This window comes from Dromaius novaehollandiae, chromosome Z (genome assembly GCF_036370855.1).
Source record: "Dromaius novaehollandiae isolate bDroNov1 chromosome Z, bDroNov1.hap1, whole genome shotgun sequence".
NCBI lineage: Eukaryota > Metazoa > Chordata > Aves > Casuariiformes > Dromaiidae > Dromaius > Dromaius novaehollandiae.
The window spans coordinates 73,030,480-73,044,315 of NC_088132.1; the positions used below are offsets into that span (position 1 = coordinate 73,030,480).

General features: G+C 56.8%; 2 protein-coding genes across 2 annotated transcripts; both read right to left on the minus strand.

The window, feature by feature from the left end:
- Positions 1-237: 237 nt before the first annotated feature.
- On the minus strand, positions 238-2,432 carry LOC135325085 (avidin-like). The gene is made up of 4 exons (XM_064502562.1): positions 2,361-2,432; positions 2,057-2,267; positions 946-1,066; positions 238-816 (listed from the first exon to the last, which is right to left on the minus strand). Exons 1-4 carry the CDS (start codon positions 2,430-2,432, stop codon positions 771-773), a joined length of 450 nt encoding a protein of 149 aa, XP_064358632.1. The 3' UTR covers positions 238-770.
- Positions 2,433-9,941: 7,509 nt separating this feature from the next.
- Positions 9,942-12,282, minus strand: LOC135324720 (avidin-like). The gene is made up of 4 exons (XM_064501553.1): positions 12,031-12,282; positions 11,727-11,937; positions 10,616-10,736; positions 9,942-10,486 (listed from the first exon to the last, which is right to left on the minus strand). Exons 1-4 carry the CDS (start codon positions 12,100-12,102, stop codon positions 10,441-10,443), a joined length of 450 nt encoding a protein of 149 aa, XP_064357623.1. The 5' UTR covers positions 12,103-12,282; the 3' UTR covers positions 9,942-10,440.
- Between the last annotated feature and the right edge of the window lie 1,554 nt (positions 12,283-13,836).

The window sequence follows — 13,836 nt, forward strand, 5'->3', positions numbered from 1 at the left end:
GGACCACCAAGAGCAGGCTTGCTGCCGCAGCAGCTCCCTTAGTCAGCCATGAAGTGGGGGGATACTTTTGGTAGGCTTCACAAGCTACCTGAGCTCTGCCTAGGCACACCTAGGATGGTGCTACGCTCTTGCCAAGCTGGCTTTCGGTGGAGGAAAGCTGTTTGGTTTACAAAGAAATATCCCCGGTGTTTTGGAATTTTGTATTTTAATGCTGACAACTAATCATGGTAACGCAGGGCTTTTAAAAATGGCTTTAATTCTGTAGTTCTAAAATTCTCCTTATGCCGTGTTTGTTGCTAGCCAGAGAGTCTGAAGCGACGCAGTCTTCCACCGGCTTTTCTCAGCTGTTCTTCAGCCATTTCCCGTGCTGTCACTCGGGCTCCCGCTGCCCTCAGGGAGCCCCGCAGAGGGAGGCGTTTCGGCTTCGGCAACACGGAGCCCCCGGCGCTTCCCCGGGCGCGGGCCGTCCTGCCGCCCCCGCGCGGCCCCGGAGCCCCCGGCAAGGGGCGCCGGGCGCCGGGGCAGTCCCTGCTCGCCGCGCCTCGCCCGGGCTCCGGCTCCGGCGCCCTTTGTGGCGGGGGCTCGGCTGCCAGACGGCGTCTCTCCCCCCCCGCTCCCCCCGGCCGTGGGCCCGCGGGACGGCGCGGAGCGACGAGAGCAGGCGGCCGTTTGCAGAAAAGCTTTATTGGGGGCGGGGGGGGGCGGGGGGGGGCTCCGGCGGCGTAGGGGGGCTTCGGCGGCGGCGGGGGGGCAGCGCCGCCCGCGGCTCCTCACTCCCTGCGCACCGGTTGGCGGGTGAAGACGTTGACGCCGACTCTGCGGGACGGAGCGGGCGGAGCGCGGTCAGGGCAGAGGCGCCCGGCGGCAACGGGCCCGCAGACGCGGCCGCCGCCGAGGGCCCTGCGCCGGCTCCCAGCCGCGCCGCCCGCTCCGCCCGGGGCTCACCTGGTGGCTTCCCAGTCGTCGCCGAGGCTGCCGACCTGCTCTCGCAGGAGCCACACGGTCTTCAAAATTTCCTCCCCGTGCTTGTCCACGAAGCACTGGCCCACGAAGACGCTGGTGGCGTCTGCAGAGGCGGGGGGAGAGCGCGGGGCGGAGGCGTGAGCCGCCCCGCGGGACGGGGAAGGCGGCGGTCCGGCTCTGCCCCCTCCGCCCCCCGGACGGGACTTGCCCCAGACGTGAGCGGGACACGGGGCCTGGGAGGTGCCGCTACCCAAACAGCTGCAGGGCTGGGGCTGGGGGAGCGTCAGGGGCAGCACGGGGGAGGGCAGGGCACCGCCCGGGACATTGCAGGGCAGGTTGCAGCACTGTCACAGACATCACAGGGGACCATCGCAGGATCACAGGGTCAAAGAGTGGTTGAGGTTGGAAGGGACCTCTGGAGATCATCTAGTCCAACCCCCCCGCCCAAGCAGAGTCACCTAGAGCACATTGCACAGGGTTGCGTCCAGGCGGGCTTGGAATATCTCCAGAGAAGGAGACTCCACAACCTCTCTGGGCACCCTGTACCAGTGCTTGGTCTCCCTCACAGTAAAGAAGTCTTTCCTCGTGTTCAGACAAAACTGCCTGTGCTTCAGTTTGTGGCTGTTGCCTCTTGTGCTGTCGCTGGGCACCACTGAAAAGACTCTGGCCCCATCCTCTCGACACCCTCCCTTCAGATACTTAAGCACATTGATAAGATGCCCCCTCACTCTTGTCTTCTCCAGGCTGAACACACCCAACTCTCTCAGCCTTTCCGCTTAGGGCAGATGCTGCAGTTCCCTCATCCTCTTCATAGCCCTACGCTGGACTCACTCCAATAGCTCCGTGTCTCTCTTGTACTGAGGAGACATGAAACCACAGGGGAGGGCAGGACGCCATCCAGGACATTGCAGGGGAGGGCAAGGGATGGTCAAGGACATCCTGGAGGAGGAGAGGGCACCAATGGGGACATCGCAGGGGTGGCAGGGGACCATCAGTTGCATCTCCGGGGAGGGCAGAGGATATCAGGGACATTGCAGGCAAGGTCAAGGGGCTGTTGGGGACACCACGGGGAGGCTGGGGAAGGGTGAAGCACCTGAGAAACTCCAGTTGACGGTGAATCCGAAGGTGGGCTGGTTGCTGTTGTTCTCACGGTGCTGGGATCCCCGTAGTGGAGAAATCTTGATTTCGTTGCTGGTGGCTGTCACTGCCATGTGGTACGTGCCGGAGAACTCGCCTGCTTCGTTCACAGGCTTGATGGTCATATTGGAGCCCAGGTCATTGAACCAAAGTCCTGTCAGGACACACTGCAAAGAAGGAATCAGCATGGGGTGCCTGGCACCCAGCCCTAGGGGACAGCCAGCAGTGCCTGGGTCCAGCCTGGCCTGCAGCCGCCTTACCGTCTGCTCAGCAGAGGAGCTGGGAGTCGCCAGCGCCAGGGCGAGCAGCAGGAGGACGGCAGCCACCTGCATGGTCTCTGCGGCTGGGAGGTGCTCGCTGATGCCCGGGATGTGCTCCTCGCAGGTCTCTGTCCAGGTGCCGGCTCCCCCTCCTTTTTATTGCTGCCGGGGCTCCCGGTGCCAGCTCTGCGCAGGCATTGTATAACCTGGGTGTATCCAAAGTTGTGGTTCTTAGCGGTACGACAGGGCGATTGCATGCAGATATTTCCAGCAGCTTGTATGGAGCCAGCTGCTCCTTGCTCGTGTGCCCCCGGGGCGGGGGCCAGCCCGGCCCCCCGGGAGCAGGGCATACCGCTGGCAGCGCGCAGGCTCTCGCTCTGCTGTGTGGCTCACGGTGGCTCCACTACGGACCAAAGTGGTGCTTGCTTAAAGTCTTAGACCCCGATTCCCAGAGAAGAGCGGCTGTTGGGCCGGGGCAAAGCTCTTGGGCCGCCCTGGGGAGGTGGGCATCACTCTCAGGGTGCTGGGACCGCCATGCCGCGGGGTGCTCAGCACCCGGGCAGGGGGATGGGGGCTACCACAGGCTGTGTGTGATACACAACGAGCCCCGATGGACAACCCAAACTGACCCCCTGAGCCAGGGAAAACCCCTTCGAAGGGCTGGCCCCCCCTAAAACCCTTCCTGCTGCCCGTTTGCCACCCTGCTGCCATCCCCAGCACTTTCTCCTGCAGATAATGCACACAGTGCAATTGCTGTTCAGTACTTAAAGCTTTGCACGCATCGCAAATGATCAGTGCCGTACAATGAGTGCCTCGGTCACTCTCAATTACCACAGGTGGTCCAAACCGGGGAACAAATTCTTTCAGCAGCTTTTTCGCTCTTCTGGTAGCGTCATCGCGTTTAGAAGGGTAAGCTTCCACCCAGCTGGAGAACGTGTCAGTTATTAGCAGAACACATTCCAGAGTACAACATTTAGGCATTTGCATAAAATCAACTCGTTAGCTAACAAATGGTCCATGGGGCCTGGGCTGAGCTGAAGGGATGGTCTGTTTCCCACGTTGTGGGCTAAACCAACAGGACAAGTACTACACTAGTCATACTACAAAGTATGAATGCGCACTTTTATCTCCTGATGCTATCAGTCTGAAATGATGCTCAGCTCTTAATCCTGCTTCTCTTTTACCTACTGCATCTGATGGCGAACCTCATGACTGTAACCTGTTAGGTGACTTATTTTCCTCTCCCTGGCTGCATCCTAAAGGTGTTCCTTTAACGAATCCTGACCTTGTCCTATTTGTGGACAGGTCTTGCTTGCGAGATTCACGTGGTACCTTAGGAGCTGGATTTTCTGCCTGTACTCAAAATCAGGTACTAGAAGCCTTTGCTCTCCCTGGTGGGACACGAGCACAAGTAGCTGAACTGGCTGCTTGAACTCGCGCCTGGATTCTCACTAAAGGACTCTCTGCTGCAATGTATTTGGTGCCTAGGAATGGCTTTGGAGTTGCTCATGACTCCAGGCAGCTTTGGAAACAAGGGGGACTTCTGACCTCAGCAGGAACTCCTCTTCGTAATGAGCAATACGTAGCAACTCTCTCAGGTGCTTTACAGCTCCCTTTAGCAGTCGCTGTTGTGAAATGCCAAGCTCATGCCTCTTCCCGCAATGATGTTGCCATTGGAAATGCTCTTGCAGCTCAGTCTGCAAGAAATGCAGCCCTTCACAGTCTGCCGTCTGCAAGTGCTATATTTATTCCTTGTCCAAAGATCAGACCTCCTTCTCACGCCTGCAAGACCTTGTGCAGTTGCAGGACAACATCCCTCAAATCAAGAAGGACATTTGGTTGCGGCATCACTGTTCTTTGCTCACTGACACTCTTGGGTGCTCCCTGGACGGCTCCCTGGTTGCGCCTCGGAGTCTCTCCTGCCTTACCTTGCTTGCCTGGCCCAAAATTGGCTTGCACCATTCTTTCCCTCAGGTTCACAAGAATAGTGTAGTACTTGTCCTGTTGGTTTAGCCCACAACGTGGGAAACAGACCATCCCTTCAGCTCAGCCCAGGCCCCATGGACCATTTGTTAGCTAACGAGTTGATTTTATGCAAATGCCTAAATGTTGTACTCCGGAATGTGTTCTGCTAATAACTGACACGTTCTCCAGCTGGGTGGAAGCTTACCCTTCTAAACGCGATGACGCTACCAGAAGAGCGAAAAAGCTGCTGAAAGAATTTGTTCCCCGGTTTGGACCACCTGTGGTAATTGAGAGTGACCGAGGCACTCATTGTACGGCACTGATCATTTGCGATGCGTGCAAAGCTTTAAGTACTGAACAGCAATTGCACTGTGTGCATCACCCGCAATCAAGGGGGCCTGTGGAATGAAAGAATGCCGATGTGAAGACCTGCATTGCAAAAATGGGTGCAGAAACTAACCTCAAGTGGCCAGAGGCCCTCCCAATCCCACTGATGCATAGCTGAAACACGGCACACTGAAAACATGGACTCTCACCATATCAAATCCTTACGGGAAGGCCTACGCTGCGGCCACCCACACCTCCAGCTGAACCAAGAAAGCTGATGTGAGAAGACTATCAACTGTCCGATTATTGTAGCGAGACCGACTCCGTTTTGCCGGTCGCTGCCATCTTGGGAGCAAGCAGGGGCGAACTCGTGAGCCTTGTGTGCACCCTTGAACCCCATGGAGCAGCGAGGCCAGACTGGATGGAGCCGGGTGGTAGTTGAAGCGGTCGCTAGTGGAAAAAACCCCCACTCTCTCAGCTCCTCCCTGTACGTATAGCCAATGAGACGATGACGGACAGCGGCTATACCTCCCGAAAGGATGTCTAGAAGCCGAAAGGAAATTGCTGCGAGTAGAGTTTTCTAGGACAGCTCTGGTGCCCTGACGGCTCCTCCAGGAGCTGGCATCATGTGGCAGGACCACAGGCTGCTGCCCTCAAAGGCCAGGGGCCACCTCAAAGGTGGTTTGGTCCAGGTGGTTGGCACCAGTTTGGTCTGTAGCGGAGCCACCGTGAGCCACATGGCAGAGTGAGGGGGGCCGGGCTGGTCCCCGCCTGGGAGTCGGTCTCGCTACTGTTGATGCTCTTGTGCTTCCACATTGCCCCCTGGGAGGCTTCTCCAGCCTCGCTCTCCTCCATACTGCATGCTCGTGAGCTCATGGATGTATCCTTGCTCCTTCCGCAGTGTCTGCAACACTCATCTGCGGATTCCCTTCATCTCGTGTTGGGATTGACCAGTGGGGAGCGTGGTATTTTTGCGTCACTTGATACATCCTGATGCACAGCCGTGACTAAACCTTCCAAGAACACGCCGAATTATAATGATCAGAGCTCCTCTAATCACTAATCTTAGAGTCCTCTTCACCATTCACCAACCCATCCTCCTCAGTTAGACACCCGTCGCCTCCAGTCAGGTGGCTGCTCCGCTGTCAGTGTGCGTCGTCCTTGTAGGCCTGCATGGATCTTGGCAAAGTCAGGCTCAACTCTCTGATCCCGCTCCACAGAAAAGCAACAACTTTCATTCACTAAAGCACAAATTCCTCCTTGAGAAGCTAGCAGAAAGTCCAGGGCAATGCCAGGGCTCTGCCCCACCACCCCACTAAAAGATGGCATTTCCTGATGCAGTGCCTGCAAAGCGTCTAAGGTTGAGTTGTCTATTTGTTGTGTTGGGGTCGAAGTATTAATTTGGTCTTCTCAGGTTGTTCCACACCTAAGCAGGGTATGAAGCATTGAACAACTTGATGGAATCGGGTTAGTCTTTGAACCCAAGGGTTATTGACAGTTCGCAGAGGATCATGGTCGTCTATTCTGAGGGCACTTTAATTGCTAAAGCCCTGAACAGTGGGCACGAGGCGGCCAGTGGATGCTGCTGCATTAGTTGGACAGCCGTTGATGTACACGTGTTTTCCTGCATACGACTGGCCCCACACTGGTTGGGTACTCGGCCCTCTCCCGTCAGCCACCAGGTTCCGTTATCTACTGTGACTCTATACACGGGTTGGGGAGTTTGGCTTTTCGTTAGCAAGTCTTCCTCTGTCCTGGAACCGTTGGGATGTGACAGAGTCGCTGAGCCGTTGTCAAAGGTACGTAACCCAAACTGGCAATGGGATATATTCATCGTCCCCACAGAAAGGCCTAACATTCACAGCCTGACTCCGGGGGGGACACCAGACGGCGTTGTCATAGGGTGTTACTGAATGGCGATAGAACATGTCCTTGGGAACCGTGGCTGTCTGGGAGTTAGAGAAGCTGTGCGTGTCATGAAACTTCTGCCTCCAGCTGTTATTATCGGGGAATGCGAGGGCTGGCATCTCCCCAGGGGTGCCGAGAGGAGCATGAGCGCAGAACCAACCTTGTGACTGGTTTGTGGGCTTGGCCAGCCCTTGCATCCATCGGACCACCATGTTGTCATACCATCCTAGGTGTGCTGAGGTGGAGCTCAGGTAGATTGTGAAGCCTACCAAAAGTCGCCACCTCTTCACAACGGGCACCATTTAGACTTTACGCAGTGCAATAGCAGGGACCGCAGACACCGCCAAGACACACGCTCTTTCAAAGGGCATGCTACTCCGTGGCTCGCTCTTGCCTGCAACAATGTGAAGAGGACTCACAGGTTCTTTCAAGACCTGAGGTTATATCATGGGGTTTGAGAGGCTGAGGAACTGGAAGTCATATCTGGATTACAGTGGGGTTCCTGATCTGATTGCTCGTGCTCAGAAGAGAGGTTGGTGGGGCTGGGTTCTGCAGGTGCTGCTACTCTCTTGCAGTGGGACGCAGGTATCCAAGAGGGCAGTCCTTTGTAGCATACAGCAGGCTTGGGGATTAATAAGATCTGGTAAGATCCCTGCCGTCAGGGCTGGAGAGCGTTCTTTCTCTGGTGTCCTTGCACACATACCCGGTCACCGGGTTGTCAGGGGTGGCAGGGCTCAGCTGCGGGTTCTGGAAGAGCGTCATGCACCTCTGGGTGTATAAACCTAAAACTCTCACTTAGTTTGCTACAGTAATCGGACGGTTGATCGTCCTCTCACGTCAGGTTTCTTGGTTCAGTTGGAGGTGTGGGTGGCTGCAGCGTAGGCCTTCCCGTAAGGATTTGATATGGTGAGAGTCCATGTTTTCCATTTGCCGTGTTTCAACTATGCATCAGTGGGATCGGGAGGGCCTCTGGCCACTTGAGGTTAGTTTCTGCACCCATTTTTGCAATGCAGGTCTTCACATCGGCATTCTTTCATTCCACAGGCCCCCTTGATTGCGGGTGATGCACACAGTGCAATTGCTGTTCAGTGCTTAAAGCTTTGCACGCATCGCAAATGATCAGTGCTGTACAGTGAGTGCCTCGGTCACTCTCAATTACCACAGGTGGTCCAAACCGGGGAACAAATTCTTTCAGCTGCTTTTTCGCTCTTCTGGTAGCATCATCGCGTTTAGAAGGGCAAGCTTCCACCCAGCCGGAGAACGTGTCAATTATTAGCAGAACACATTCCGGAGTACAACACGGTAACCTGCATTGCAAAAATGGGTGCAGAAACTAACCTGAGGCAGTGGGCACGAGGTAGCCAGTGGATGCTGCTGCATTAGTTGGACAGCCATTGACGTACACGTGTTTTCCTGCATATGATTGGCCCCACACTGGTTGGGTACTCGGCCCTCTCCCGTCAGCCACCAGGTTCCGTTATCTACTGTGACTCTATACACGGGTTGGGGAGTTTGGCTTTTCGTTAGCAAGTCTTCCTCTGTCCTGGAACCGTTGGGATGTGACAGAGTCGCTGAGCCGTTGTCAAAGGTACGTAACCCAAACTGGCAATGGGATATATTCATCGTCCCCACAGAAAGGCCTAACATTCACAGCCTGACTCCGGGGGGGACACCAGACGGCGTTGTCATAGGGTGTTACTGAATGGCGATAGAACATGTCCTTGGGAACCGTGGCTGTCTGGGAGTTAGAGAAGTGCCTCAGAATAGACGACCATGATCCCCTGCGACAGAAGCAGACTGTCAATAACCCTTGGGTTCAAAGACTAACCCGATTCCATCAAGTTGTTCAATGCTTCATACCCTGCTTAGGTGTGGAACAACCTGAGAAGGCCAAATTAACTTCGACCCCAACACAACAAATAGACAACTCAGCCTTAGACGCTTTGCAGGCACTGCATCAGGAAATGCCATCTTTTAGTGGGATGGTGGGGCAGAGCCCTGGCATTGCCCTGGACTTTCTGCTAGCTTCTCAAGGAGGAATTTGTGCTTTAGTGAATGAAAGCTGTTGCTTTTCTGTGGAGCGGGATCAGAGAGTTGAGCCTGACTTTGCCAAGATCCATGCAGGCCTACAAGGACAACGCATGCTGACAGCGGAGCAGCCACTTGACTGGAGGCGACGGGTGTCTAACCAAGGAGGATGGGTTGGTGAATGGTGAAGAGGTCTCTAAGATTAGTGATTAGAGGAGCTCTGATCATTATAATTCGGCGTGTTCTTGGAAGGCTTAGTCACGGCTGTGCATTAGGATGTATCAAGTGACGCAAAAATACCACGCTCCCCACTGGTCAATCCCAACACGAAATGAAGGGAATCCGCAGACGAGTGCTGCAGACACTGCAGAAGGAGCAAGGAGACATCCCTGAGCTCACGAGCATGCAGTATGGAGGAGAGCGAGGCTGGAGAAGCCTCCCAGGGGGCAACGTGGAAGCAGAAGAGCATCAACAGTAGTGCGACTGACTCCGTTTTGCTGGTCGCTGCCATCTTGGGAGCGAGCAGGGGCGAACTCGTGAGCCTTGTGTGCACCCTTGAACCCCGTGGAGCAGCGAGGCCAGACTGGATGGAGCCGGGTGGTAGTTGAAGCGATTACTAGTGGAAAAAACCCCCACTCTCTCAGCTCCTCCCTGTACGTATAGCCAATGAGACGATGACGGACAGCGGCTATACCTCCCGAAAGGATGTCTAGAAGCCGAAAGGAAATTGCTGCGAGTAGAGTTTTCTAGGACAGCTCTGGTGCCCTGACGGCTCCTCCAGGAGCTGGCATCATGTGGCAGGACCACAGGCTGCTGCCCTCAAAGGCCAGGGACCACCTCAAAGGTAGGAGACCTTTTAAACTTTCCATCGGGAATCGGAGTGAGGACTGCCTGTAAGCTCCTGGATGATCGCCAGACAAGCGAGGCTTCCTTTTTTTTAACGAGAGCCTGGAGGAGTGAGCGTGAGGGAGGTAAAGTAAGCTCGCTGTAAGAAAGGGGAGCCAAGGAATTCCTGGTTTTGCAAAGAGCAAGGTAAGGCCTGGAAATCCTTTGCTTTGGCATTATTGCAGGCTAAGGAGACGGGACCACCAAGAGCAGGCTTGCTGCCGCAGCAGCTCCCTTAGTCAGCCATGAAGTGGGGGGATACTTTTGGTAGGCTTCACAAGCTACCTGAGCTCTGCCTAGGCACACCTAGGATGGTGCTACGCTCTTGCCAAGCTGGCTTTCAGTGGAGGAAAGCTGTTTGGTTTACAAAGAAATATCCCCGGTGTTTTGGAATTTTGTATTTTAATGCTGACAACTAATCATGGTAACGCAGGGCTTTTAAAAATGGCTTTAATTCTGTAGTTCTAAAATTCTCCTTATGCCATGTTTGTTGCTAGCCAGAGAGTCTGAAGCGACGCAGTCTTCCACCGGCTTTTCTCAGCTGTTCTTCAGCCATTTCCCGTGCTGTCACTCGGGCTCCCGCTGCCCTCAGGGAGCCCCGCAGAGGGAGGCGTTTCGGCTTCGGCAACACGGAGCCCCCGGCGCTTCCCCGGGCGCGGGCCGTCCTGCCGCCCCCGCGCGGCCCCGGAGCCCCCGGCAAGGGGCGCCGGGCGCCGGGGCAGTCCCTGCTCGCCGCGCCTCGCCCGGGCTCCGGCTCCGGCGCCCTTTGTGGCGGGGGCTCGGCTGCCAGACGGCGTCTCTCCCCCCCCGCTCCCCCCGGCCGTGGGCCCGCGGGACGGCGCGGAGCGACGAGAGCAGGCGGCCGTTTGCAGAAAAGCTTTATTGGGGGCGGGGGGGGGCGGGGGGGGGCTCCGGCGGCGTAGGGGGGCTTCGGCGGCGGCGGGGGGGCAGCGCCGCCCGCGGCTCCTCACTCCCTGCGCACCGGTTGGCGGGTGAAGACGTTGACGCCGACTCTGCGGGACGGAGCGGGCGGAGCGCGGTCAGGGCAGAGGCGCCCGGCGGCAACGGGCCCGCAGACGCGGCCGCCGCCGAGGGCCCTGCGCCGGCTCCCAGCCGCGCCGCCCGCTCCGCCCGGGGCTCACCTGGTGGCTTCCCAGTCGTCGCCGAGGCTGCCGACCTGCTCTCGCAGGAGCCACACGGTCTTCAAAATTTCCTCCCCGTGCTTGTCCACGAAGCACTGGCCCACGAAGACGCTGGTGGCGTCTGCAGAGGCGGGGGGAGAGCGCGGGGCGGAGGCGTGAGCCGCCCCGCGGGACGGGGAAGGCGGCGGTCCGGCTCTGCCCCCTCCGCCCCCCGGACGGGACTTGCCCCAGACGTGAGCGGGACACGGGGCCTGGGAGGTGCCGCTACCCAAACAGCTGCAGGGCTGGGGCTGGGGGAGCGTCAGGGGCAGCACGGGGGAGGGCAGGGCACCGCCCGGGACATTGCAGGGCAGGTTGCAGCACTGTCACAGACATCACAGGGGACCATCGCAGGATCACAGGGTCAAAGAGTGGTTGAGGTTGGAAGGGACCTCTGGAGATCATCTAGTCCAACCCCCCCGCCCAAGCAGAGTCACCTAGAGCACATTGCACAGGGTTGCGTCCAGGCGGGCTTGGAATATCTCCAGAGAAGGAGACTCCACAACCTCTCTGGGCACCCTGTACCAGTGCTTGGTCTCCCTCACAGTAAAGAAGTCTTTCCTCGTGTTCAGACAAAACTGCCTGTGCTTCAGTTTGTGGCTGTTGCCTCTTGTGCTGTCGCTGGGCACCACTGAAATGACTCTGGCCCCATCCTCTCGACACCCTCCCTTCAGATACTTAAGCACATTGATAAGATGCCCCCTCACTCTTGTCTTCTCCAGGCTGAACACACCCAACTCTCTCAGCCTTTCCGCTTAGGGCAGATGCTGCAGTTCCCTCATCCTCTTCATAGCCCTACGCTGGACTCACTCCAATAGCTCCGTGTCTCTCTTGTACTGAGGAGACATGAAACCACAGGGGAGGGCAGGACGCCATCCAGGACATTGCAGGGGAGGGCAAGGGATGGTCAAGGACATCCTGGAGGAGGAGAGGGCACCAATGGGGACATCGCAGGGGTGGCAGGGGACCATCAGTTGCATCTCCGGGGAGGGCAGAGGATATCAGGGACATTGCAGGCAAGGTCAAGGGGCTGTTGGGGACACCACGGGGTGGCTGGGGAAGGGTGAAGCACCTGAGAAACTCCAGTTGACGGTGAATCCGAAGGTGGGCTGGTTGCTGTTGTTCTCACGGTGCTGGGATCCCTGTAGTGGAGAAATCTTGATTTCGTTGCTGGTGGCTTTCACTGCCGTGTGGTACGTGCCGGAGAACTCGCCTGCTTTGTTCACAGAATTGATGGTCATATTGGAGCCCAGGTCATTGAACCAAAGTCCTGTCAGGACACACTGCAAAGAAGGAATCAGCATGGGGTGCCCGGCACCCAGCCCTAGGGGACAGCCAGCAGTGCCTGGGTCCAGCCTGGCCTGCAGCCGCCTTACCGTCTGCTCAGCAGAGGAGCTGGGAGTCGCCAGCGCCAGGGCGAGCAGCAGGAGGATGGCAGCCACCTGCATGGTCTCTGCGGCTGGGAGGTGCTGGCTGATGCCCGGGATGTGCTCCTCGCAGGTCTCTGTCCAGGTGCCGGCTCCCCCTCCTTTTTATTGCTGCCGGGGCTCCCGGTGCCAGCTCTGCGCAGGCGTTGCAGAACCTGGGTGTATCCAAAGTTGTGGTTCTTAACGATATGACAGGGCGATTGCATGCAGATGTTTCCAGCAGCTTGTGTGGAGCCAGCTGCTCCTTGCTCGTGTGCCCCCGGGGCGGGGGCCAGCCCGGCCCCCCGGGAGCAGGGCATACTGCTGGCAGCGTGCAGGCTCTCGCTCTGCTGTGTGGCTCACGGTGGCTCCACTACGGACCAAAGTGGTGCTTGCTTAAAGTCTTAGACCCCGATTCCCAGAGAAGAGCGGCTGTTGGGCCGGGGCAAAGCTCTTGGGCCGCCCTGGGGAGGTGGGCATCACTCTCAGGGTGCTGGGACCGCCATGCTGCGGGGTGCTCAGCACCCGGGCAGGGGGATGGGGGCTACCACAGGCTGTGTGCGATACACAACGAGCCCCGATGGACAACCCAAACTGACCCCCTGAGCCAGGGAAAACCCCTTCCAAAGGCTGGCCCCCCAAAACCCTTCCTGCTGCCCCTTTGCCACCCTGCTGCCATCCCCAGCACTTTCTCCTGCAGATAATGCACACAGTGCAATTGCTGTTCAGTACTTAAAGCTTTGCACGCATCGCAAATGATCAGTGCCGTACAGTGAGTGCCTCGGTCACTCTCAATTACCACAGGTGGTCCAAACCGGGGAACAAATTCTTTCAGCAGCTTTTTCGCTCTTCTGGTAGCGTCATCGCGTTTAGAAGGGTAAGCTTCCACCCAGCTGGAGAACGTGTCAATTATTAGGAGAACACATTCCGGAGTACAACATTTAGGCATTTGCATAAAATCAACTCGTTAGCTAACAAATGGTCCATGGGGCCTGGGCTGAGCTGAAGGGATGGTCTGTTTCCCACGTTGTGGGCTAAACCAACAGGACAAGTACTACACTAGTCATACTACAAAGTATGAATGCGCACTTTTATCTCCTGATGCTATCACTCTGAAACGATGCTCAGCTCTTAATCCTGCTTCTCTTTTACCTACTGCATCTGATGGCGAACCTCATGACTGTAACCTGTTAGGTGACTTATTTTCCTCTCCCTGGCTGCATCCTAAAGGTGTTCCTTTAACGAATCCTGACCTTGTCCTATTTGTGGACAGGTCTTGCTTGCGAGATTCACGTGGTACCTTAGGAGCTGGATTTTCTGCCTGTACTCAAAATCAGGTACTAGAAGCCTTTGCTCTCCCTGGTGGGACACGAGCACAAGTAGCTGAGCTGGCTGCTTGAACTCGCGCCTGGATTCTCACTAAAGGACTCTCTGCTGCAATGTATTTGGTGCCTAGGAATGGCTTTGGAGTTGCTCATGACTCCAGACAGCTTTGGAAACAAAGGGGACTTCTGACCTCAGCAGGAACTCCTCTTCGTAATGAGCAATACGTAGCAACTCTCTCAGGTGCTTTACAGCTCCCTTTAGCAGTCGCTGTTGTGAAATGCCAAGCTCATGCCTCTTCCCGCGATGATGTTGCCATTGGAAATGCTCTTGCAGCTCAGTCTGCAAGAAATGCAGCCCTTCACAGTCTGCCGTCTGCAAGTGCTATATTTATTCCTTGTCCAAAGATCAGACCTCCTTCTCACGCCTGCAAGACCTTGTGCAGTTGCAGGA

Bases quoted from the DNA above. Each gene is read 5' to 3' on its own strand.
- LOC135325085 (XM_064502562.1), bottom strand. From the start codon at position 2,432: ATGCAGGTGGCTGCCGTCCTCCTGCTGCTCGCCCTGGCGCTGGCGACT. The intron at 2,268-2,360 runs GTAAGGCGGCTG...CCTTCTTTGCAG, and splicing joins GCTCCTCTGCTGAGCAGACG to TGTGTCCTGACAGGACTTTG. The intron at 817-945 runs GTGAGCCCCGGG...TCCGTCCCGCAG, and splicing joins GACGACTGGGAAGCCACCAG to AGTCGGCGTCAACGTCTTCA.
- LOC135324720 (XM_064501553.1), bottom strand. From the start codon at position 12,102: ATGCAGGTGGCTGCCATCCTCCTGCTGCTCGCCCTGGCGCTGGCGACT. The intron at 11,938-12,030 runs GTAAGGCGGCTG...CCTTCTTTGCAG, and splicing joins GCTCCTCTGCTGAGCAGACG to TGTGTCCTGACAGGACTTTG. The intron at 10,737-11,726 runs GTGCTTCACCCT...CCGCCTCTGCAG, and splicing joins CGTCAACTGGAGTTTCTCAG to ACGCCACCAGCGTCTTCGTG.